The 25,564-nt window shown below is 36.8% G+C and overlaps 1 protein-coding gene across 34 annotated transcripts in view; it reads left to right on the forward strand.

Moving 5' to 3' along the window:
• Positions 1-25,564, forward strand: part of Nrxn1 (neurexin 1) — a 1,104,407-nt gene that overhangs the window by 734,100 nt on the left and 344,743 nt on the right. For all 34 annotated transcript variants that reach the window (XM_031356553.1, XM_031356556.1, XM_031356572.1 and 31 more), the window contains one exon: positions 14,881-15,062. In XM_031356553.1, the coding sequence (XP_031212413.1) occupies positions 14,881-15,062 (182 nt within the window). The remainder of the gene's footprint in view (positions 1-14,880; positions 15,063-25,564) is intronic.

Below are 25,564 nucleotides of genomic sequence, written 5' to 3' on the forward strand. Positions count from 1 at the left end.
CATCTATGGTTCATGACTTCTTTCCTAGGATATCTACCTCCAGAGTTGTCTCTCTGTGATTTCTTAACTGTTTCTACTCCCAATTTTAGGTCCTGGATGGTTTTGTTCAGTTCCTTCACCTGTTTCGTTGTGCTTTCCTGTAACTCTTTAAGGGATTTTTGTGTTTCCTCTTTAAGGACTTCTACTTGTTTACTTGTGTTCTCCTGCAATTTTTTAAGAGATTTTTGTGATTCCTCTTTAAGGGCTTGAACCTGTTTACCTGTGTTCTCCTGTATTTCTTTAAGGGAGTTATTCATGCTCTTCTTAAATTCCTCTATCACCATCATAAGATATGATTTTAGATCCAAATCTTGCTTTTCTGGTGTTTTGGGATATCGAGGACTTGTTGTGGTGGGAGTACTAGGTTCTGATGAAGCCAAGTCGTCTTGGTTTCTGTTGGTAGGACTCTTGCATTTGCCTTTTGCCATCTGTTGATCTCTGGTGTTAGATGTTCTTGCTGTCTCTGTTTGGAGCTTGTTCCTCCTGTGGGTCTGTAAGCCTGTGTCAGCACTTCTGGGAGATCAGCTCTCCTCAGGTAAGTCCTGTGTGGAGTGAGCTGTGGATCAGTTGTCCCTCCTGAGTCCTGGGGTCAGAACAATCCTAGGAGACAGGCTCTCCATTTGAAGGGAAGCAGCAGAGAGGGCTGTGGATCTGCAGAACCTCCTCCTAGGTGAAGAAGGAGGTAGAAAGGGTCCTGGATTGGCTGCCTTGCTGCTTCTGAGGCATGTGCCTCCTTGCTGGTCCAGCCTTAGAAGGTCACCGGAGAGAAAATGGAGATCTCACCTGATTCTCAGGGTTGGAGCAATCCCCGAAGGCAAGCTCTCTGCTTGAGGGGAAGGGGCAGAGAGGGTTGTGGATCTGCAGAACCTCCTCCTAGGTGAAGAGGGAGGTAGAAAGGATCCTGAACTGACTGCCTTGCTGCTTCTGAGGCATGTGCTTCCTGGCTGGTCCCTCCTCCTCCTAGGTGAAGAGGGAAGTAGAAAGGATCCGGGAAAGAATTTTTAATCTGAAAAGGGTAATAAATTCTTAATAATCTTCCAAGGAAAGGTTGTAATAGGAAGTTTGAAATTACTTTGTTATTATAAGTAAATACTGTGGATACCATTTCCTTTTGAATCTAAGAGATAATGATATCTTTCCCATTAAACTTTCTTGGCTTTGTTGAGGATAAAGGAAACCACAGGGGAATGTTATGCCATTTTGTTTTAAAAGCGATATAAGCATTTTTACTATGAAAATGAGACCAGTAAACACACAGTTCTGTCCAAAATATGTGATGGTTATCCTAACCATAGTGGTTCCATTTTGATGATTATGGGTTAGGAAGCTACAGTATTCAATGTGTTGTGTTCTCCAACGAGCCTCAAGCAGCTAGAAAAGAGTGAAGACTTTCAGGAAAGCGTGTTGCCATTTCAAGGCCTTAGTTGGGAGAACTGCCCATCCTTTCTGTCCATTTCTTGTTGGCCATCACCATGTCACATGAAAGTTCTTCAGTCTGCCATGGAGAATGGGAAGTCAGTGGCCCTGCTAAGTCTTGAGTGTTCTGTTACTAAGGCAGGTGAAATTTACAGCAGCAAACACTAGCCTGCTCTTCCCAGACACAAATGAGGAAAACACTTGAGGTAGCAGAAACTTTATGTGAGGGGAAAACAGAATAATCTGAATTAACTCAAAACATGCTTTGGATTACCAAACTACCATAATTTAATAAAATGAGTCCTTCACCTGTAGAGTGTGGAGCCCTCTGATTTTCTTAAGCTCCGCTTATTATTATTGTGTTCCTAGAACACAATTCTTTAGATAGCCTATAAATGAATTTGCACTGAAGTCCATGGTACCACCCCCTTATCATCTTAATGTGAGGTATATTTCATGTGTAATTGTGCTGAGTACAAGGTGCTTGGATATTGTTGAATTTTCAGTAAACTTTCTTTGTTTTGTGTTTTAACTCTTGAAGATTGCTTGCCAATTTAAAGTGAACTGCATCTAAACAGTAAGCAATTGCTTATGATAATGAGTGCAAACTAATTTGCTAGAATATGCTAATATTCACAAAGCACTTTTATACTGCCTGCTGTTCCAAAAATGCTGCTCTCTTGTTTAAGTGTAGCTTTTAGATAGTTTTATTGTTACACATCCCACTGAAATAATCACTTTAGTAACATTTATGCAAAAGTCATATATGGCGATAGCCTCTGTATTCTAAAGAAGAACAGAAAGTCATGTCATCCCTTTGATGAATGATTTAGAATATTTGACTAAGGAAACTGAAGCCTTAATAATTAATTCTAATTAGTGATTGATGGCAATAAGCTTATTAAACTGGGTTAGAAATGGCTCCTCTTTCCCATAAGAGCCATAAAACTTAATTTAAATTACTTTGCAGACAGATGGCATTCAAACTTCATTTAAATACAATAAGCAATTTTAAGTGAATTAAATATTTTCAGATGCTCCTAAATGCAAGTGTTTAAGGGTGGAAGCCTACTTCACCAACCCCTGCTCCTTGTTCTGAATCACTTTCTCAAGTACATTCATGGATACTTCTTAACTACTCTAGACTTTAAAGACCTGAATTCCAAGCTAAGGGTCTGCTGAGTTCCGATCTTGGGAGAATCTGAGCATCTAAGGTGTTGAGTAGAACCAACTTGTAGTTTAGTCTAGAAAAATAAAATATTGAGGACCTAATCCAAAAGAATACATTGTTTGAATCTGACTTGCTTCTGATCTTATTTGTTAGTACAGTGTTTCAGACATTCCAATGTCAAAAGTCCTGTCATACATACTCCTGTGTTGTTTTATGGGTAGGAGGTGAAATACAAAGATCTCCACAGACAATCATTAAAACAACAACAACAACAACACACACACACACACACACACACACACACACACACACAAAACAAACCAACAACAACACTATTACTTTCAAATTTCATTTTCTTTTTGGATTTCACTGCCTAAAGATTTTTTTCACTTTCAATCACTTCAGTATTTAAATTTTACATTTTATAAACATCCAAAATTGCTTGTCATAGTAAATGGTCCAACATCCTAAATTTTCTATTATTATATGAAGGTAGATGGATATTTTATGCTGAAGGGTGAGTGTTATACCTCCTATAATCTTCATAAGTTGTTTCAGAGCCTGAGCTGAGAATAAACCAATAAATAAACATATTAGTTGCTTTTATTAATGTATTTGCTACTCTACTAAGTGTAAATTGAAAAGTGAGAACTGGTTTACTTTCTCATAAAGCTAGAAGGAAATTCTTCTGTGATAAATAGAAAAATATAACCAGGATTCTTTTAAGCACAACCTATTTCTTGGGACATTAATATCACATTTTTTTCTGTTGTTGGAATTATCTGACTTTCAGTTAACAGAAATTTGCATTTCATAGCATTTTTAATGTGATGGCATGCTAGCATTTTTAGTACTGTCCTTGAATAGTCCTGATTCCAACTATGTGGCTTTATTCTGTGTTTATCTAGGGATTTAGTGCAGGAGACAGAGATAAGACATCGTGTTCTTAGAAAGCCTGGATATCTTCTATTTCAAAATGTGGGTTTCTCATTTATTAAAGTGAATCTACTTCCTATATCTAAGAATATTTGGTGCTTCTTTTCTGTTCTTTGTGAAATTCTGACTTCAAAATTAGCTCTTCTCTTTCCAGAACCTTGTTAAATAATGCCTTCTCCCAAAGAATTTGGGGTTTGTTTGAAAGACAAGTGAATTCTTCAAGGTGCTTTATATGCAAATATTTCAAGTTGACCTAAGAGTCTTTAGTTAACACTCTTTGCCATTGTTTAATTATTGAAGACCTTTGAAAGGACTAATACTTCAAGAATTATTATTTGAATTACTACTATGATATTGGTTTTGTTAAATTTATATTCAAATGAGCATGTATGGGACCAAATCAATGAAGATGTATATGCATTACTGAACTTAAAACTGAAAGTGATAAAATGTAATCTATGTCTCTGAGAATGGAAATAAAAAAGAAATGTAATATGTTACCATTGGATTGGCTGTTGATGGAGACTTCATATTGATGCCACATACTTTTCTATCATCATTGAAGCACAGCATAGTGCAGTAAATGCTTATGTACTTCTTATGGAGCATACAGATCTTTTTATTTTTGAAGTTTTCTGTCATGTTGCCTTTCTTTGTGTTCTCTGTCTTCATAAACACCTTTGTGCTACTATGTCGACATTAACTCCAAAAGCCTTTCTCAGGGCTAAGAAGATAACTCGGTGGTTAAGCGCACTTGCTGCTTAAGCAGAGAACTTGGTCAAAATTCTTAGGCCATACATTGCAGTTCCCAGCCACCTGCCTGAATCCCCCTCCTGGCCTCTGTGGAATTGCATGTACATACTGCACATATCTACATGTAATCCAACACTCATACATGTACAAATAAGGAAAGCTTTTTTTTTTTAAGCATCATCCATTTTCTGCATCTTTTTCTTGAAGTTCTCCCAAGCCTCATGGCTTTTGGTACCACAAAAGTAACCCCACATAAGATTGTTGTCTTACTATGCTAGAATAATTATGAACCCTTCTCCCAAGTCTGTCCTCTTTTATTTTTTTTTTTTACCTATTCCTCCATAGGCACAATGAATAATGATTTCTATACATACAAATATCAGTTACTAGAAAGACTTCTTTATAGTTTTAGTATTTTCTGAAGGCCTTATTTTGGCAGATCCTAACCCTATACATGTAATTAGTTCAGAATGATGTGATCAACCACCAATCATGAGACTCTATGGTATATTCTTACTCAGTGTGAATTGATATGAACAAGCTCTAATCATGAGTTATTCTGTGTGTTCTGACTCATAGTGAAATGAACCAGTCTATTCCTGATGGTGGGACAATATAGTTCACCTCAAGGCTACACAGCTACATGATTTTGAAACTATAAACCTTTGTTTCTGCCAATGGTTGACTTTGTTAAGTGAATGAATAAGTGGATGAGTGAATATCTGGTTTATTGGTTGAAATGCTCTCAGATTTAGCTGTTTTGCTTTAACAATTTCTATTTTAACTTAATTTTTAGAACACTCATAATTAAAATATAAAATATGTAAATTAAAGGGTATCATTCTGCAAAAGATAACTTTTGGTGACTTCATTTTTAAAATACTTTGAGCTTGCACAGTTTAGTTAATTTCTTTTTTAAAGGTGTATTATGTGTACAGTGTTCAGCTTGCATGTATGCATGAAGGCCAGAAGAGGGCAGCAGATCATATTACAGATGGTTATGAGCCATCATATGGTTGCTAGGAACTGAACTCAGGACCTCTGGAAAAGCATCCAATACACCTAACTTCTGAAACAACTCTCCAGCCCCAGTTAATGTTTTTAAGAATCATATTTTTTCTTAAATAAATTCATGCTGTGATTTCTTCTCTCCCTCTTCATGTGGCTTATGGCTCTATTGCAAATTGATTACTGAAATATCAGCAAGAGACATTTTATCAAAGTTCACTAACTGCATAAGAGAGCCTAGTTTCAGAAAAAAAAGGCATAATTGTTCGATGTTCCCAAGGTTACTGGTTTTACAACTACTTTGCTTGATTTACTTTTAGTTGTAAATCATTTTATAAGATTTACTGATCTGACTGGCAGAAAGTTTGCCACTTTCTTAATTTTATTCTCAGTCACATGGCTATGACCAAGACACTTAAAATAGTTCCTAGACTTTGAATTTGATCTCAGCAAAAGTTTTTCTCACTTGGAAGTTCAAACTCTAGAATATAAATATTCCTAAAAGGGATATTTCCCCAATAAAATGTTCAAGAAGAAAATAGCAAGTACTTTCAAGAGAAAATATGATTGCTTACTTAGTAGCAATCCTAACTACATAGGAGGCTAAGGCAACGAGATCACAGGTTCAAGGCCACTCTGCAGAGTGAGCTTAAAACTGCATGGACAACTGTGTATGACTCTGTCTCAACGTACAATGTGAAAATAAGTCAGGGAATATACCCCAGCATGAAAACGCTGACCAGTATGAAAGCCCTGCCCAGCACAAAAGTGCTGGTCTAGCAGTCAAGGCATCATGTTAAATCCCCAGTGTGTATAAGCTTGGAAAGAGAGTACAGAGCAGTGCTAAGGATACTTTACTTTCTAAAATATTACTTACTGGCTTGAATGTTTAACAATGTACCCAAATTTAATTTGAGAACATATATGTATGTATGAACACATAGTAATGCTTCCACAGGCACATAATTGTCATTTGTTGTTTGTGTTTCAATTATAAGGATGCTATTAACTGAGGTTTGACCATCATCTATTCTTCGAGGCACTGTTTCGTATCCCAAAACAGATGGTTTTGATTATTTAAATGAGTTCCCTTATAATGCAGAAGACAACTAAATAACTTCATATAAATTCAATTGACACGAGTTATTGGTAGGGTAACTGGCTTTATAGAATACAAGTGAACACCAATTATGTCTTCTTCTATTTGAAGTGTCTAGAATTTACGATGTAGCTTCTTTTAGGTCTAGTTAACTTGGGCCTTACTGATCTCATTGAAACTTTAGAGATATCCGTGACTAATAATAGCACAATGTCGCTTCTGTGAACACATGTCAAGTTTATACATAATAGAAATCTATGGATCTATTTAAAACCTAAAATATTATTTTAGGTATCACAGAGGAATGCTTACATCATGTAAATGGGTATTCATAAATGTCAAATTATAAAATGTGTGCATGCTATGCTTGTGAACATGTACTTCTTTCAAAGGTATAGTATTTTTGTGACAGCCAATATAAACACATAGAATATCTATTAGAAAATAATTGTTATTTATTGTTGATTATTTTATTTGTTTGCATTTTATTTTATTTTTTAAATGCATATATCTGCAGATATTTATTTATTTTTTTTATTAGATGTTTTCCTTATTTACGATATCTCCTTTCCCAAGTTCCCCTCCAAAAGAAGAAAGGAAAAGAAAATAAAATAAGCAAAAAAAAATAAAATAAAAAAAACCCAAAAACTAAAACAATCGCCTGATTCCTCCCCACCCCCCCTGTTCACCACTCTACCCTCTCCCACTTCCTGGTCCTGGCATTCCCCTACGCTGGAGCATAGAACCTTCACAGGGCCAATTTTAAATGTTGTTCCTTGGGCCTTACTGATCCATTTCCCCCTCCATGAATCTGCCACCCTATCCATCTTCCCCTTTGCCTCTAAGAGGATGCTCATCTATCCACTCCTACTTCACGTCTCTAGCATCCCCTTTTCTGGGATATCAAGCCACTACAGGATCAAGCACATCCCCTCCACTGAGGCCAGATAAGGCAGTCTTCTGCTACATATGTAGTGAGAGCAATGGACTGGCACATGTATGATCTTTGGTTGATAGCTTAGTCTCTAGGAGCTCTGTGGGGTCTGCTAGTTGACACTGTTGTTCTTCCTTTGAAGTTGCATTCCCCTTCAGCACCTTCAGTCCTTCCCCTAACTCATCAATTGGGGTCCCCAGGCTCAGTTCAATGGTTGGCTGTATATGCATCTGCCTTAGTCAGGTACTTGCAGAGACTCCCAGAAGACAGCCTTGTCAGAATCCTGTCTGCAAGCACATCGTGACATCAGCATTAATGTCAGGGTTTTGGGTCTGTGCATTGGATGGATTCCAAGGTAGGGCAGTCTCTGGGTAGCCTTTCCTTCAGTTTCAGCCCAAAAATTCTCCCTGCATTTCCTTAAGACAGGAACAACTCTGGGTTAAAAATTTTGAGGTGGGTGGATGGCCCCATCCCTCAACTATCTCTGGAGGTGGTCCTTCAGGACTTATCTCTCTGCTCTGGGGCCATTTGGGTGATATCATCTCCACTGGGTTCTGGGAGCCTCTCACATCTCTGGTTTCTGGGTCTTTCTATTGGTTCTGCCCATTCCCAACCCCACACTGCTGCATACTGAAAATAATTTTTATCAGTTAAATGTTTCAGGTCAATAGCAAAGCCAAGTTTCTTTGATTTTTTTTTTTGAAATACATAATTACTACTTGAATTGTCTGAGAGAAATGAATCCAGGCTTCAGAGAAGCCACAATACCTTTCTGCCATTTATTTTTTCGATAGTTTTATTTGGTGGAAGCTTCTTACTGAGTAATCATGTATCATTTTTATTTTGAAACAGTGTCTTGGTTAGGATGAAGCTGAAGCTTGCTAAGGCTGACTCTCTGCATTCTTATCTCCGTTTTCATAACCAGGTCTCTGATTGGCATTTGGGATATGTGCACTCATTTTCCAACACCACTTGAGGAATTCTAATGCATGGGCAAAGTTCTCCTTAGCTCTCATAGTTAGGATTAAATTTAATAAAATTCAACAAGTCATTTTTAAAGTCCAGTGATTTTTTTTCTTAATTTTAGAAACTTAGGGTTCTGAAAGAACATACAGCTCTCAATTTATGACAGACTTATCTTTCTGTTCAACCTGAATGCCACATTGAGATACTCTGATAGGACTTTCATTATTAGGGAATTATTTATATTTACTTTGACCAGGAGTCTGGGGCCAGTAGCTAACAATTTCCCTTACGTGGGTCTTCCTTGCTTTTTCTTTATTAAAGGCTTACTAACTCTATTTTTTCTCTAGTCTTTTTATATACATCGTGGTATTATAGCAAGAAATGTTTTTAGCTCTTAATGTACACAACTATGTACATGAAGGACACATTCCTCCTGCCTACTCTTAGTCTACCTTGATCTTTTTAATCTTTTACCATGTAATGTAATTTTACATATTTTTCCTAAAAAATTAAACATTGAATCAATAGTGCTTTGATTCCATGAGATAATTCAGTGAACATGAACACTTTCACAATTATGTAGAGAAAGAATGATCTATAATTAGCTATTGTTGATAATATTTGTAAATATTGTAGGGTTCACAATTTAGTGACTTTACAGTTATTCTTAGACTTTTGTAATATAAGGTGATATTTTTATTAATTTTTTCTTTTTGTGTCTTTTACTCCACAGAATATGTCCTATACATTAAAAATTCTCAACAAATTTAAATTTAAAATGGCATATCCATATGCTGATAGGATGAGTTAAAGCTATCATTCATAATTGTTTTAATTGTCAGCTGACATTCTGCCATCTTTCTCTGGATAAAACACTATATCGCTGTTATATTTAATGAAAACATAATGGCCTGAATGTTTCATGTTGTCTACAGGATGGCATTTAAAGTATTATAGGCCTTCAAGAACAACCTTTTTTAGTGTACTTATGAGTTAGAAGCTAATCTTTTCAGAACTTAATTACATTATTGTGTATGCAGAAAGTGTCTGGAACAACCAATAATCGAACAGTCCTATGCACAGTGACTGGATTTCTCTTTTGGAGAACTTCAATAAATTTGGGGAAATATATGAGCCTCCCTGAAATAAAAGTGAGTCTGAGATGGGAGTGCTTTGAGAGGGGATGGCTGGTGAGATTGTAGGCAAGAAGAGTGTGTCCTTCATGTACATAGTTGTGCTCATTAAGAGCTTAAGATATTTCTTGTCCTTATACCATACACAATGAAAAACATAAATTGGAACTTATGTATAATATTTTGCAGCATTTATTCCAGCATAACATATGTTGACCATTTAGAATATGAATATGATGGTGCCAGTTTTGTTAATGAATTTAGGGTAAGTAAGAGACTGGTGACAGGCATTAAATGCAGATTGCTAAAATCCATTTTAAGTTTGAATTGCCACATGCTTTAGGGTGGTGATGGATGCCAAGGTCAGTTTGTCCTCCCTCACTGATGTATTAATGCTTGGCACCTAGAAAAATGTCTAAGTGGTCAACGAAACACACTGCTCCAGACCCTTCCTCATTGATATAAAGCTTGGACCTGCCATTATCATATGCTCCTATCTCTCTAAAATCAATAACAATAGCATATGTTGTTATAAGAACAAACTTTTTTTATTTCTTTTTTTTTAATTAGATATTTCCTCTTTTTACATTTCAAATAATATCCCCTTTCCCGGTTTCCCCTCCGATTAAAACCCCTATTCCCTCTCCCCTCTCCCTGCTCACCAACCCACCCTCTTCCACTTCCTGGCCCTGGCATTCCCTACACTGGGGCATAGAGCCTTCACAGGACCAAAGAAGGACCTCTCCTCCCATTAATGACAGACTAAGCCATCCTCTGCTACATATGCAGCTGGAGCCATGAGTCCTATCGTGTGTACTCTTTGGTTGTTGGTGTAGTCTCTGGGAGTTCTGAGGATACTGGTTAGTTCATATTGTTGTTCTTCCTATGAGGCTGCAAACCCTTACAGCTCCATGGGTCCTTTCTCTAGCTCCTTCATTGGGGACCCTGTGCTCAGTCCAATGGATGGCTGTGAGCCTCTACTTCTGTATTAGTCAGACACTGGTAGAGCCTCTCAGCAGACAGATGTATCAGGCTCCTATTAGCTAGCGCTTGCTGTCATTCACAATAGTGTCTGGGTTTGATGATTGTGTATGGAAAGGATTCCCAGGTTGGGCAGTCTCTGGATTGTCCTTCCTCCAGTCTCTGCTCCATAATTTGTCTCTGCAACTCCTTCCATGGGTATTTTGATGAAAAAAACGTGTTTTTAAAAGCTAGGTACTAGTTCATGTTTATAGATATAATTTATGTAATGATCAAATGAATATTTGTCTTGTGGTATAAATATAGCCTTGTTGGGTGATTTATGGTGCTGAGTGAATATTCTGTGTCTCACAAACTCCCATGTGATAGAACTTAATATCACTTCTATTGTTTACTATTAGTGAAAGTAAATAGCAATAATAGAACAGATTTATGAGGACAGTGCTAATCCAAGGAATGAAATACAGGATGATAAAAATTGGGATGTACAAAAGTCCATTACTAAGAAGTAATTGGTTTGAAAATAAATTTGAAATAAACCCTAAATTTCTCAAAGTGCTGATAGTAAAATAAGCCAGTACTGTTGCAATGTTGTTGTTTATGCTTTCTTGATCTTTAGGAATACACATGCAAGCATGAACACCGAGAAACAAACATACACACAACACACACACACACACACACACACATACACACACACACACACACACATACTTATGCAGACATATATACACACATCTCCCTGAACACTTATCGTATACTAGAATGTGGACTTCCTAGGTACTTCTGTGCGTGTACACACGTACCTACATAAGTTCTAGAAAGCAGTGATGCTGGTCTCATCTTTTCAAACAGGAAGTACTAAATATAGAATAAGTCCTTAGTGCAGGGTCCTGCGACTATTATATGATACAGCTGAAATTTGAAATGAGGTCCACCCTAGGCAGAGTTTATTGACCATTTCTAAGTTCTGAGGCAGCAAACATGTCATCTTTGTAATTTGCAAAGACATATACTCAATGAAGTAGAGTTTGGGATTTCAGCCCATTTTCCTACTGTCTTTGATTTTTTTTGTCTTTATGAACATTATTTTCTAGCTTTATGGAAGGAGGGATTTAAGACTATAATTTTTTAAAAGTTTTATACAAAATAGAATTTTTAAAAAGGAGTCAGCATGTATTGTGGAGTGAGCAGAATAGTGACTATCAATCTAATTTCTTTCTTTATTATTAAACTGTGCTGTCGAGATTGCACTCAGTATAGTGATTGTGGCATATATACAGGGTAGGATAGTACATAACAAAGTAAGCACCACTTAGATAAACCTGAAGAAAAAGAGTTTGTTTCTTTTAGTTAACCTAAAGAATCATAAAGTCACCACACATAGGAACAATCAACTGGTAACATGTTGGTGTCAGGGTCTCACTGGGACTACATTGCCAATTCAAATTGTGATTAATTATACTTACATTAAAATTATTCCATCAAAACTATAAACATTTAGATAAACACTTTCAGGCCAATAATGCCTTTAGAAATGTTTATAGACAACTTTGAGGAGCAACCTCATCAATATTTGGCTGTGTATTCAAGCATTGTGAGACAGAAAGAAAAGCACAAAGTCATAAGGTGAAATTTTCACTAATCATGAGACATACTAACATGTGATGGCTAGATTTGATGTGGTAGAATGAAATATCCAGTGAACTTTTCCTGGGTGTTTTGGTGTAATAGAAACAGTAGTGTAATAAAACCACACATCCTGGGGCAAGAGTCTGAAAGCCACGGTTTAACTAGCTTTTCTACTTAACCAAGTGCTAACTATCATCTACTTCTTATAACTGAACCTCCTCAAATATGACATAGAATACTTATTCTGTATAGAAGTAATGATGAGATAGACACAGAAAGTATTTTTGAAAATTCTTATTCCACTAGATATGAAAGCTCAGGTGATAGTCCTAAAATTAGGGAGGCACTGAGAGGAGTTTGAAGCCAACATGAATGAAATCTTGTCTCAAAATATAACAGTAATAATGAATAAATATATAAGTACATAGATGAGTAAGTAAATATCTAGATGCACCAGGCATTGCAGGCCAATGATATTTGCAACATGGCTTTATTTGGATAATTCTCAAAGAGAACATCAGACTTTCCAGTTAAGTTTTCTTCTGCTAAACAATACCTCTAGTTCAGAGTATTCCTTATTTCATATGCATTAGAGAACAAAGTGTCTTAAAAGAGAAAATTAATAAAGTGCATGTATTATTTACAGTTATGAAACTACTATAGTCTCTTTCTCATGCATTCCATTTTTATTGACACTCTTCATGGAAAAATTTTTTCAAAAATCCTTAAGAATCTTTAAAAAGTAGCAGATAGCAAGCTAAAGAAAAAATTAAAATATACAAAGAGTACTTACTTAGTGATACTAGGGTGAAGAGACTTCTGGGGACATAGAACATAAAAGGTGTCTTATTAGTTTTTTCAATGCTGTGCCAAAACACCCTAAGAAGGCAACTTAAGGAAGGGTGTGAAACTCACAGTGTGATGACAGAGAGTCCATAATGGTGGGGAAAATCTGCACAAAAGTCTCAAACAGCCGTTGACATTGTGTCTATGCTGGGTCCAGAAGCAGAAGGCAGACAGGAAGTGGAAGTAGGCAGTGAGACCTGAGAGCCCTCAGCTAGTGATTCACTTCTCTTAAACTCTTTCTTCTAAAGGCTCTATAACCTTTCAAAATGGGGACCAAATATTCAAACCCATAAGGTAATGGGAGATGCTTCATGATTCACCACTAACCAATGGGCATTCCCTTCCCCTCTCTCTTTTCTTTCTCATTGGAGATTGAACATATTGCTTTGCATTTGCTAGGTGAAAATTCTATCACTGAACATGCTTAGCCCTTTTATTCTAAGACTGGGTCTTACTATGTTGTCTAGGCTAGTTATGAATTCAGTCTGTGGTCTAGGCAGGCCTTGAACTTGTGTTTTTTCTGTTTAGTGTCTCTAGTAGCTGGAAATATAGACTGATACTTTCAGATCTGTTTCTATTCTCTCTCCCTCTTGTCCTCTCCCTTCTCTCCCTCTGTCTCTGCTTCTCTCCTTCCTCTACCTCTCTGATTATTCATTTTATTTAATGTAGGGATATTTTGCCTGCATGTATGTATATCTACCCCATATATACCAGATGCCTGCATACATCAGAAGGCAGCATTGGATTCTGTCTGGACCTGGAGTTACAAATGGTTGTGAGCTTCCATGTGGGTTCTAGGAATTGAACCTGGGTCTTCCACAAGAATAGCAAATGCTGCCGGGCGGTGGTGGCGCACGCCTTTAATCCCAGCACTTGGGAGGCAGAGGCAGGCGGATTTCTGAGTTCGAGGCCAGCCTGGTCTACAGAGTGAGTTCCAGGACAGCCAGAGCTACACGGAGAAACCCTGTCTCCAAAAACCAAAAAAAAAAAAATCAAAAAACAAAAAACAAAAAACAAAAAAATAATAGCAAATGCTAGTAACCACTGAGCGATCTCTTCAGCTCCTTTATTCTCTCTTACACATTTTCTGTCTGAAATATCTTCCAAATCTTCTTCTTCAAGGTCTTCTATGTGAGAGATGCTCACAAATCAGCAATGTGGTACTTAACTCTAATGCTTTGAAACACTCTCTTTATATACACTAGATAATGCCTGGTATCTCATCCTATGGTACAGTCTTAACACTTATGGCTGAGACCATAGCATTATTCTCCATGCTGTAAACCAGTATTTACTTGAAAGAAGTAAAGATAGTGAGGGACTCTCTAGAATGCTCTGTTGTCTCACAGACCCTAGATGCTGCACATAAGTAAGACCTGACTTCCCTGGATGGCATCTGTTATGTGTATTTGTTGGCATGACTTCTGGGGTATATGGATATTAATTCATAAGTTATCTTGTGTCATATGTAAGAAGACCCTGTTCCCACAAATTTTGATTTGTAGCCTGTTTACTACAGTTCATTCCCCTGTGCTGTATGACCCTGCCATATCTATTCATGTCACATCTACATGCAGCCCTTGTTTCACAAACAAGTTGATGTGTGTTTCTGCTGCCTTCTAAAGCCTTCAGTCAGTGTTTCCTTCTAAACTACTTGTTATAACTGGCAGGAAAAAAATGAAAGCCCATTACACTCTGTGCTTGTCCAACTCAATTGAGAAAGTTGAAATCTACCATTTGTTCTGCAACATCTGCTGGAGGATTTAATGAGTACATTAAAAACTGAGTGGCTTTGCTGTTTATGTTACAACTCTTCCTCTTTCTTGAGCAAGTTTCATTGAAATCTATCATTTGCTTTGTCATAGCTTTGTGTGTAGTGCCAATGTTTTATTGCTGTATCAATATGACTTTAGGAAACACAGACTTGGTGTATTCATACTAATGGCATGTGTCTTTTGTTTTACAGCTGGGACAACATATATCTTTAGCAAAGGTGGTGGACAGATTACGTATAAGTGGCCTCCTAATGACCGCCCCAGTACACGAGCAGACAGGCTGGCCATCGGGTTTAGCACTGTCCAGAAGGAAGCAGTGTTGGTGCGTGTGGACAGTTCCTCAGGCCTGGGTGATTACCTTGAGCTGCACATAGTAAGTACATTTCAATAGGCTTAGCATTTACTCTTTACTATTAACTTTATACATATGTATACATATATATGCATATAGGCACATATATGTATAAATACGTATAAAATATATTTTTCTTGGATTATCCTCCAAATGCAATGTGAACGTGGGATAGAGCTAATAAACTGTGGTGTTTGTATGTTGTTAGCACATACTTCATAATAGGAATAAAGTTATTTTTCTTTTTGAATCTGAAATCATGTCAATTTTGTGCTTGAAAAGACATTTTGGGGTGAATTTCATCTCTAGGCAGATTTTAGAAGTTAATAAAGTAAGTTATTGCTCAGTAGCACTGTGCCATCTGTCTGGAAGCAGGGGGTTGTGGTATTGGTGGCATCTGAAGATCTGGATTCGGTGTTCTTACCTCTTTTCTTGCCAGAGAAGAAATTGTCTAAAGTTCTATGGTGTGGGAGGAATGAGGGAAGGAAACTTGAAAGATGTGAGGAATTAAGTTGGGGACACGAAAATGGTAACATGATTGTTTCTGGGTCATTTTGTACTAGCTTTGATAGCTCTTGAGAAAGTTCTGAAAAATGGTCTTTTTCTGTCTCAGCCCTGCTGAACTTCACATAGAGACTCAACCAGTGCATAGTAAAAGGTGATAAAAGGCGAATAATCACTTAAGAAAGAGAGGCTTTCTCCTTAGCTTCCATAATGTACTTCATAGCTCAGACTCTTCTTTTCAATCCTACTTTTAAGGAATTACCAAGTGCATTTGTAATTCCTCATTTCTGCAGTTCTCTGTATAATTCATGAAGAAGAATACACATACTTTAACATCTATTTTTTTAACAGAAAATAGTAGTATTTTTCTGTTTAGCAAAATCACAAACAGAAAAATACAACATCTAAGGAACTGTAGATCTGGGTATGTATGTCATTGGTAAAGGGCTTGTGTAATGTGAGCAAGACCCAGGTGTCCATCCCCAGCAGCATTAAAAACAACCCAGCAAATGAAAACTCCAAGGGTTCTTGCTTCATCTAGAGGAAGAACTTGAAGTTTCAGGTACAGCTGATTCTCCACAGCCTCTCTACTATACTTGAGTATTGTTAATTGTCTCAGTCTACTGATTATGGAAATCTGCTCATTTTGTTTATGTTTGCCTCTCCATGCCTTTACCAAATTCTATGTCCTCAAACATTTTCTTTCTTGATAGAAATTGTCACTACACATCAGTCCTAAGCTAATTAGGAAAACCACCAGTCACTACACTACATCATCACAGATTGACAAGTTTTTAATTCCAAAGATATTATTTGATTTTCCTTAATCTTATTTTTACAACAGATTTCCAGAATTTCCAATAAGTCAGGTAAAGTTTCACATTGGCCACAAGAGCTGAATTCCTTGTTAATCTTAGGGAAACAAATAAACAGAAAAGTACACCTCAGCACAACCGTTATTGAACCTTTGTAAATTTCCACTCAAAATGCACTTGTCAAAAAATGGCAACCCTCGGAAAGTAATTTCACCTGCCTTTCAGCAAATAACTAAATAATCAAAATTGAAAGCATTTGGATTTTTATAGCATCATAAATAAATGATCAGTTGAGATAAACTTGACTTCACAGGACAGTAAAGAATCTTGATGCTTGGAGTAATTGTGACTTTCAAAATATATTTGCTTGGGGGCTGGCGAGATGGCTCAGCGGGTAAGAGCACTGACTGCTCTTCCGAAGGTCCTGAGTTCGGATTCCAGCAACCACATGGTGGCTCACAACCACCCGTAATGAGATCTGACGCCCTCTTCTGGTGCGTTTGAAGACAGCTACAGTGAATTAAGCTGGAGCGAGCCAGAGCGAGCCAGAGCGAGCCAGAGCGAGCCAGAGCGAGTGGGGCCGGCAGAGGTCCTGAATTCAATTCCCAGCAGCCACACACATGATAGCTCGTGGACATCTGTACAACCATAAATACATAAAATAAATATTAAAAAAATATATTTGCTCAGCTCTGATTGAAGGGCTATTTAATCTATTATTATATATGTGAAATAATAGTAATTGAAAGATATATGTAGCTTTCACATATATGTATGTATACATATATATGAAAGCAAAGAAGACCTTTGTCCTTCTAAGAGAAATTGCTTATTGATCTGTAGCCAATTATACTTTTAGCCTGAGAAAGATTCTGCAATGATCACTGTGAAGTGGTAAGAGGGTGTTATTGAATTACTCGAACTACTGCTATTTATTTTATGGACAAAGGGATTGGTCTAAAATGTTAGCCATTTCTTTCGTATTCTGACCAACTGTAAGTTTAAGCTTCTTTAAAAATAAATGGTTGATAATTTCCACGTATACAGCCAGTACACGACCTGCATGGCCCCTCCCCTGGCCGCAGATGTTTTTGCTTCCCCAGATCTCCTTTCACCTTTGCCTTGCCATTCATTGTAGATTCAATGTTTATCTCTGCATAATCTTTTTCTTGCATTAGTATTTTTCAAATTTCCCTTGCCCTGAGAGTTTGTCCTCAATTATGGAATGACCATAGTTTCCTGGAATAACCAACACTGTTGAGGTCAGCCATACCCAATATCTTCTCTCCTTACATTGTCTACACGTGTTCATCCATTAGCACGCACAAGCCTTTTTTTGGACACAAGTCACATGCAGTTAACATCTCAGTGTTGGGTTTTGGTTTGGTTTACATGTTTTGTTTTTATTAGATATTTTCATTTACATTTCTTTTTTGTTGTTGTTGTTTGTTTGTTTGTTTTCGAGACAGGGTTTCTCTGGCTGTCCCTGGCTGTCCTGGAACTTACTCTGTAGACCAGGCTGGCCTCAAACTAAAAAATCCTTCTGCCTCTGCCTCCCAAGTGCTGGGATTAAAGGTGTGCGCCACCACTGCCTGGCTCTTTATTTACATTTCACATGTTATCCCCTTTCCTGGTTTCCCCTCAGAAAACTCCCTTCCCGTCCTCCCCCCTTCACCCACCCACCCACTCCTGTTTCCTGGCCCTGGCGTTTCCCTACATTGGGGCATTGAGCCTTCACAGGATCAAGGGCCTCTCCTCCCACTGATGACTGACAAGGCCATCCTCTGTTACATATGCAGCTGGGGCCATGAGTCCCTCCATGTGTACTTAGTCCCTGGGATCTCTGGGGATACTGGATAGTTCATATTGTTGCTCCTCCTATGGGGCTACAAACCCCTTCAGCTATTGGGTCCTTTCTCTAGCTCCTCCATTGGGAACCCTGTGCTCAGTCCAATGGATGGCTGTGAGCATCCACTTCTATATTTAAGAGGCTCTGCCAGTGCCTCTCAGAAGACAGCTATAATAGGCTTCTGTCAGCAAGCACTTGGCATCCACAATAGTGTCTGGGTTTGGTGACTGGATAGATCCCCAGGTGTGTGGCAGTCTTTGGGTGGCCTTTCCTTCAATCTCTGCTCCACATTTTGTCTCTGTAACTCCTCCCATGGGTGTTTTGTTCTCCCTTCTAAGAAGGTTCAAAGTATCCACCCTTTGGATTTCTTTCTTCTTGAGTTTCATGTGGTCTGTGAATTGTTTCTTAGATATTCCAAACTTCTGGGCTAATATTCACTTATCAGTGAGTGCATACCATGTGTGTTCTTTTGTGATTGGATTACCTCACTACGGATGATATTTTTTAGTTCCATCCATTTGCCTACAAATTTCATGAATTCATTTTTTTTAATAGCTGAGTAGTACTCCATTGGGTAGATGTACCACATTTTCTGTATCCATTCTTCTGTTGAGGGACATCTGGGTTGATTCCAGCTTCTGGCTATTATAAATAAGGCTGCTATGAACATAGTGGAGCATGTGTACTTATTACATGTTCATAGTAGCCTTATTTTGTTGGTTTTGACACAGAGATGTACCTCTCTAAGTCCTTTTAATAAGTGGACTCATGAACAGATAGAAAAGAAAAATGTAAGGAAAAAAATTAAAATTAGGAGGTAAGAAAGCAAGGAAAAGGGACAATCAGAAAGGGAAGAGAATAAATCCAAGAAGAGACATGTGATAGAGGTGTTGCTTTCTCTCACTGTGGGAAGCATGGGAAGAGGTGTGGCTTTTGATCCAAATTGTCCTTGAATTGGTCCTCCTATCTCTGGCTCTTGGTAACTGAGATTCCAGCCAGCATGCCTGGAAACCATGGTTAATATTAATAATACTCAAGAATTATCTGATTATTAGTACAATTGTAAAGTTTATACTTTTTTTTAAAAAAAATAAGTTTTTTTTTTTTTCAAAATCAGAAATTTAAACTTAAAGCAAGGTGTAGAATTTAGGATATATATATATATATCCTGTTGTTTGTTTTCTTAAAAGTACAAGAGATTTAAGCTGACTGGTATAACATGTGATGTATCATATATACATGCATTATGTATATGTACACACACATATATATACACATATACATTATATATGCATCATTATATATGCATATATATATATATGTTAGAAATTTTGGTTACCCACTTTACTAGCAGGATGTTTTATGTGAACTTTCTAAGTCAGCAGTCTATAAAGTCTGTACAGATCTCATCGAAAAATTTTGCTCTGTTTTTAATTGATAGAGAGGCAATAAACAGGAAGGTTGATTGCATCATTAAAAGATGCTCCATTCTTGCTAAAAATGTATAATGCTGTTTCACTTAGCTAGCTGTAAAAGTCTGATTGGCATGTAATTTCATTGAAGATTTGAATATTTGCTGTGGCTTATCTTCCCATTTTTCAGAGTGATCAAGTTTGATTTCATTGGAAAATGTAATCACATTTAAATTTTGATTGACTGTGAACTTAAAAAAATAGAACAACTTGGGAAAAGTTCACTTTGAATTCGGTGTCCTAATTTTGATAGATTGATTTTGTTTATGTTAATATAAATGCCATCAGTGGAGAGTTCAAAGCCAGGTGGATTATTGATTTTTAGAGCTTATGAGGAGACATGGAATGGTGAAGATTTGGAGGGAAAAATTATTAAGATTTTCTAACAAAATAAATATGTTAATTAAATATTGAAAATACTGAGTCACAGGCTAACAGTAAGGCCTTAACTTTCACTGGTAAAAAAAAAATCTTTATGGACACACTTTAGTTTCCATAGAACTCTGAGGACATCATTTAGCTTCCTGTTGACAACATAATAAAAGGATAATAATTCATAATTATTTTATTGCAAGCTGTATTTTAATTGATGTTAATTTATAGATATTTGATGCAGAATCATTTGTTGTTTTAAGAACACATGCACTGAAAGTTTTTTTTTGTTCAATAATGTACCTTACCTTCAAAATGAGTCTATTTATTATGTAACTTTATTTTACCATTAATGATTCTGACTTTCTGATAAACTTTCTGATGTCATGGAACATTACTTATAATTATTATGATGATTAATAAAAACATGGAAACATGCCTTGTTCTAACTTTTCAAGCCTCTCTCATAGTTTATTGAGCATTTCATTTGCCCCATATCTACTTTGCATGTAATAGATATGAATAAGGTGACATTACTTAGATATTACCCTCACAAGTAGCAGATACAGCATAGGTTTTAAAGACAAAACATATAAAGTGTCTTGTGACATTTTTTACCATAAATATTTAAAAATATTTGCTCATGAGGAATGAACAAAAACATTTAACTAAGATTGATTTTGTCAGTTGTAGCATATAGTTTTTTATCAGATGTAGCATGTAATTTTACAAATATTATCACTTTCAAAAAATCTCCTGTAGGTATCACTTTACAGGTGCTAATTAGAGATTACTTTTAACACCTCTCTGTTTGTGGGAGGAAGGCTGTGTGAATGAGGACTCACTCCTTCAGTGGGTATTAATGGTACCCTATTCTAACCAGGGAAATTGGATGAGAGGGTGAGTGAGCAGTGTTCTTTGAAATACTTTCATCTTGGGAGCATGAAAGAGCATTCTAAATTCCATTGGTGAATTGTTGTACACTTTTGCCTTAAGTGATTTTTCATTGTCATCTGCTGGGAAGAGGCCAAGTTTTGGAACCAAACTCTTAATTTATTTTGATTTACAAATATACCTTTGATTAGCACTTTTAGTATATATTCAAAACATCATATTTATAGGAAATGTTAATTGTCTTTAAATAACCTGACAATATGATTCCTGCTTAACCTTTTTCATCTTGCTCTGTATCCATGTTCCATGACTACATGATCTCATTGTCCTAACATTTTATCCAAAAATATATTTTATAGGCAATAATTATATGTGTATACACTCATATGAACAAGAGGAAACATAAGTTTTTCTCCACCAGCTGTTCTTGAATTGAAATATTGTTCTGTTGAAATGCTATTTTTAGGGAACAGATACACTCTTTTATGAGAGCTTCATGTTGCCACATAATATTTAAATTCAAACCTTAAAGTCAAGTAAAGTACATATTGAACATGGTTTTGTTTTCCTGGTTCTTATAGGAATTAATTAGAGTACTAATTTTTAACTCTATCAAGTTTAATTAGAATTAAAACAACTGAAATAATGGCTTTTTGCCATGTTTTGAACATTTCTTGTCATCCAAGCTGCTGAGGTATGAAGGACACAGTCATCTCTGGGGAAGACTGTGAACTGATGCCCTGACTTCTATTGACTGTGAGGACAGCTGGTGCCAGGCTGTGCTGGGGAAAGGATGTGATAATGGATGCACAGCCCTCCCCATCCCATGTTCCCCTTTTTCTCCTTGGGAGTGTCAACCTAAATTAAAAAATAAACCATGAAAAACCTCTCCAGTTAATTAATTAATTACCTAATTAGTTGATTAATTAATATGGTAATGGCCAAGTCTTACCATTATAAATACCACCACGCTGTGCTTGTCAAATTGTGAGCATAAGGAAAAAGAAAAAAGAATATGGCAAAGAGAAGCTTTTCTGCTCCTATTTTTTTGGTTTATTTATTTTGTAGTTTTTGTTTTGTGTTTGTTTTGTTACTGTGTGTGTGTGGGTGTGTGTGTGGGTGTGTATGTGTGTGGGTGTGTCAGACATGTGGAGATGAGAAGGTAACTTGCAACTCAGAGATGTCGGTTCTCTCCTTCTGCTCTGTGTCTTCAGGAGATAGAAAGCCCGTCACTGGGCTTAGCAGTAAACACCTTTAGCTGCTCTCTTACTTAACTATCTATTGCCATGACCAAGGCAACTTATAAAAAGAAAGAGTTTAATGGGGCTTGGCTAGAGCTCCAGAAGCTGGGTCCATGGCAATCAGTGGCTGTACCATAGCAACACGCAAGTAAGCATGACATCGGAGCAGTACCTAAGAGCTTATAAACTGAGACAACCATCATGAGGCAGAGAAAAAGATTGAAAGACACAGACACAGACACAGACACACACACACACACACACACACACACACACAGAGAGAGAGAGAGAGAGAGAGAGAGAGAGAGAGAGAGAGAGAGAGAACATTCACTATCACTAACTGGGAATGGTGTGGCTTTTGAAACCCCAACAAACAGTCCCACAAGGCCACACCTCCCCATCCTGCCCAACAGTTCCACAGACTGGGGATCAGATGTTAAATATATGAACTATGAACCTTTATTCAAATCACTGCACCTGCTTAGCCGTGCTGCAAACCTGTAACCCCCATTACTCATAATTTATGGCTTTGTTCACTGTCTTTTCCTCCATTTCTTACAAGCTTGTGTCTTTTACAAAAGTTAATGCAGGGGATTTCTCATTTTTCTAAGCAACTAATAGTTACCTGTGTTGTACTAGTTCCTGTAAATTAGCTTCTAGCACTTTATGTCCTCTGATACTCTTGTAAAGTTTAAAGAACATGATCCAAAACACTGACTCCACCTGTACCTTCTTCATTCATGATTTTGTTATTGTTTAGAAGTCTGTCATCTGCCTCCACTTCCCGGTTGTTGTTCTATCTCCACTTTGAGTTTTTTCTAGTACATTTTTATTGGTTATTTGGCTAAATTCTTTGATATCACTAATTTCTAAAATTGCCCCTTTGATCTCATCAATAATAAGAAGAAACGTCAATCCCCTACTGACTCCTACCTATCCACAGGGAATGACAGTTCTCCTTATTAAATAAATCACACTCAGCTTTCTGGTCTTAGTTTCCTTATTTGAGTCCATCTTCCACATTTCCCTTCTCAGTCCTCTAATCTAATGAAATGTACTAACCCACTTTTAAAGAATGGGGTTTTCCTGTCCTCTTTTTCTATTGTTCTCCAATTTATTTCTTTCCATTGATGTTTAATAGCTGAAGCTTAGTCACCAAGATCTCTGTTTCTATGCTCAGTGTTTCCATATTGCCTCTACCATATTCATACTTCCCAATGTGTTTGATGGAAAATATGAATATAGTTGTAAAAGAGGAGTAACATGCCAAGGATATTACTTCTTAGAGAAAATCTGGTCCACAGTCTGCCCTTTCTTATGATTGCTTCTCTTCCTGATGCATTGCTTTGGAGTGAGCCTCAAGCTGTTGCTCAGAATGGTTTCAAATGCTCTGTGGCTAGGAAGTGGTGACTTGCTTAAATGTCTTCTCGTGCCAAGCTTCCAACATAACAGATTGCTTTGTTAGATTCTTTTTTTTTAGCTACTGAAGACCCCTTCTTTTCTTCTGTAATAAAATTCTTTTTAGAACTCTATCTCCAGGAAATGTTTCTTTAGGCTAATTAAACACTGCATAACAGGTCACCTAAAATGTAATTTATGTTGTAGATAATTGATTAGTTAGTTTGTCTAACTATTTTCTTCATTTAACAACTTAAAACAGTTTCGTTATTGATTTAAAATGGGATTACCATGAGAAGTAATAGTTCAGAATGCCTGTGCTCTGAAGGTATTGGTACATTCTTTCTTATAACACTGTGTTTTCCAGAAAGAAATAATTAGCCTTTGTTAAAACATATGCAAATGCTTTATTAAGGATCCAAGCTTTGCAAAAGTCTAAACATATAGACTGATGGGAAAGAAATGCAGTCACTGCTTGGAGCTTAATAACTATTTTAAGAAATGCATAGTGAATAAGAGGTCATTTACACAATGGTCAGGAAAATGCCTATTGTTGCACAAAAAAACATTGAAAGTCTTATGCAATTGCACAATAGTCATATTTTTTAAATGCAAACAGCATAATAAACAGGTCTGTCAAAGAACAGGAAATAACAAAATAGTAATTCTATGCATTAGAATTATATTGATGCTGACAATGGGCCATTCCAAATAGGAACAGTTTATTTTGCTCTGTAGACCAGGCTGGCCTCGAACTCAAAGATCTTGCCCTTGCCTGCTAAGGGCTGGGATTACAGATGTGCAACACCACTGCACAGACTAAACGGTTTATTTCAATAAACAAAGGAAATAACTAAGGTGAATATACTAGGGAGTGTTCCTACTAATAACAGGAAAAACGAACCAGAATTAAAATCTTGCACAACAGGAGACTAGATGTAATTTCCAAGAACCTGAGAAAAATGTTTTGATGAAAACATACATGTTAGGGTATATAATTTATCATGCCTTAGGCACTTTCTGCAAGAGATAATCTGTCAGAACTGTGTAGCACTGGCTGTTCTGGAACTCCCTCTGTAAGCCAGGCTTGCCTGGAACTCAGCATTTCTTATGCCTCTGCCTTCTGAGAGCAGGGATTAAAGGTGTGCACAGCTACAACTGAGGATTCTTTATCATCTTCTTTTGCCTCCTGAAAACCAACTGAAAAGTTTGTATAGCCGTTCTGGCAGTGTAGTCCATTCCTACTGAGGGGAATGCTCGACTGCCGTTGGAGAACATATTAAAACTAGGTTTCTATGGAAACAGTTTAAAAGTGGACTTCTCTCATCAAGAAAAATAATTTTTACCCTGGATCTAGTCTATTAAATAAGAATTCCTGCCCATTGAAGTTGAGAAATGCAAGTTTATTGGACAAAACTTTGGAGAAGAAATAAATATTTAACTGATTACTACTGATTGGGCTTTGAAAACAGATTGAAGTATTCTTGAAGCACATGTGTATAGTCTTGGCTTCTCTCCTGCCACAACCAATCAACTCACTGATATTTCCACTGCTTACTCATTTCCACATGGATATCTCAAATGCAGCTCAAACTTAGTTTATTAGAAACCAACCTCAGCATCCCACAGCTGAGTGTCTGGTACTACATCCTTGACACAAACTGTGCTGCATTCACTGCGTGCTTGCACTTACTTCCTGTCAGTTCTTGCCAACTCCCCATGTATTTTTCAGCTAGTGCTGTCCAATTTAAATATAATGTAAGCCATATGTGAAACTTTACATTATCTACTAGTTACAATTCAGAAGGAAAAGCAAAGATAAAATTGATTTTAATAGTTAAATTAAGTTTACTATCGCTTAACTTATATGTAAGTTATTATCATCTTAAAATATGGGCAACATAAATTATTACCTACATCTCTCAATTCAGAATCAAAGATTTTTTGTCACAAATTCTTTGTTTTATAAAGTCTACAG

Source organism: Mastomys coucha, unplaced genomic scaffold, assembly GCF_008632895.1.
Source record: "Mastomys coucha isolate ucsf_1 unplaced genomic scaffold, UCSF_Mcou_1 pScaffold6, whole genome shotgun sequence".
In the NCBI taxonomy this organism is placed as follows: domain Eukaryota; kingdom Metazoa; phylum Chordata; class Mammalia; order Rodentia; family Muridae; genus Mastomys; species Mastomys coucha.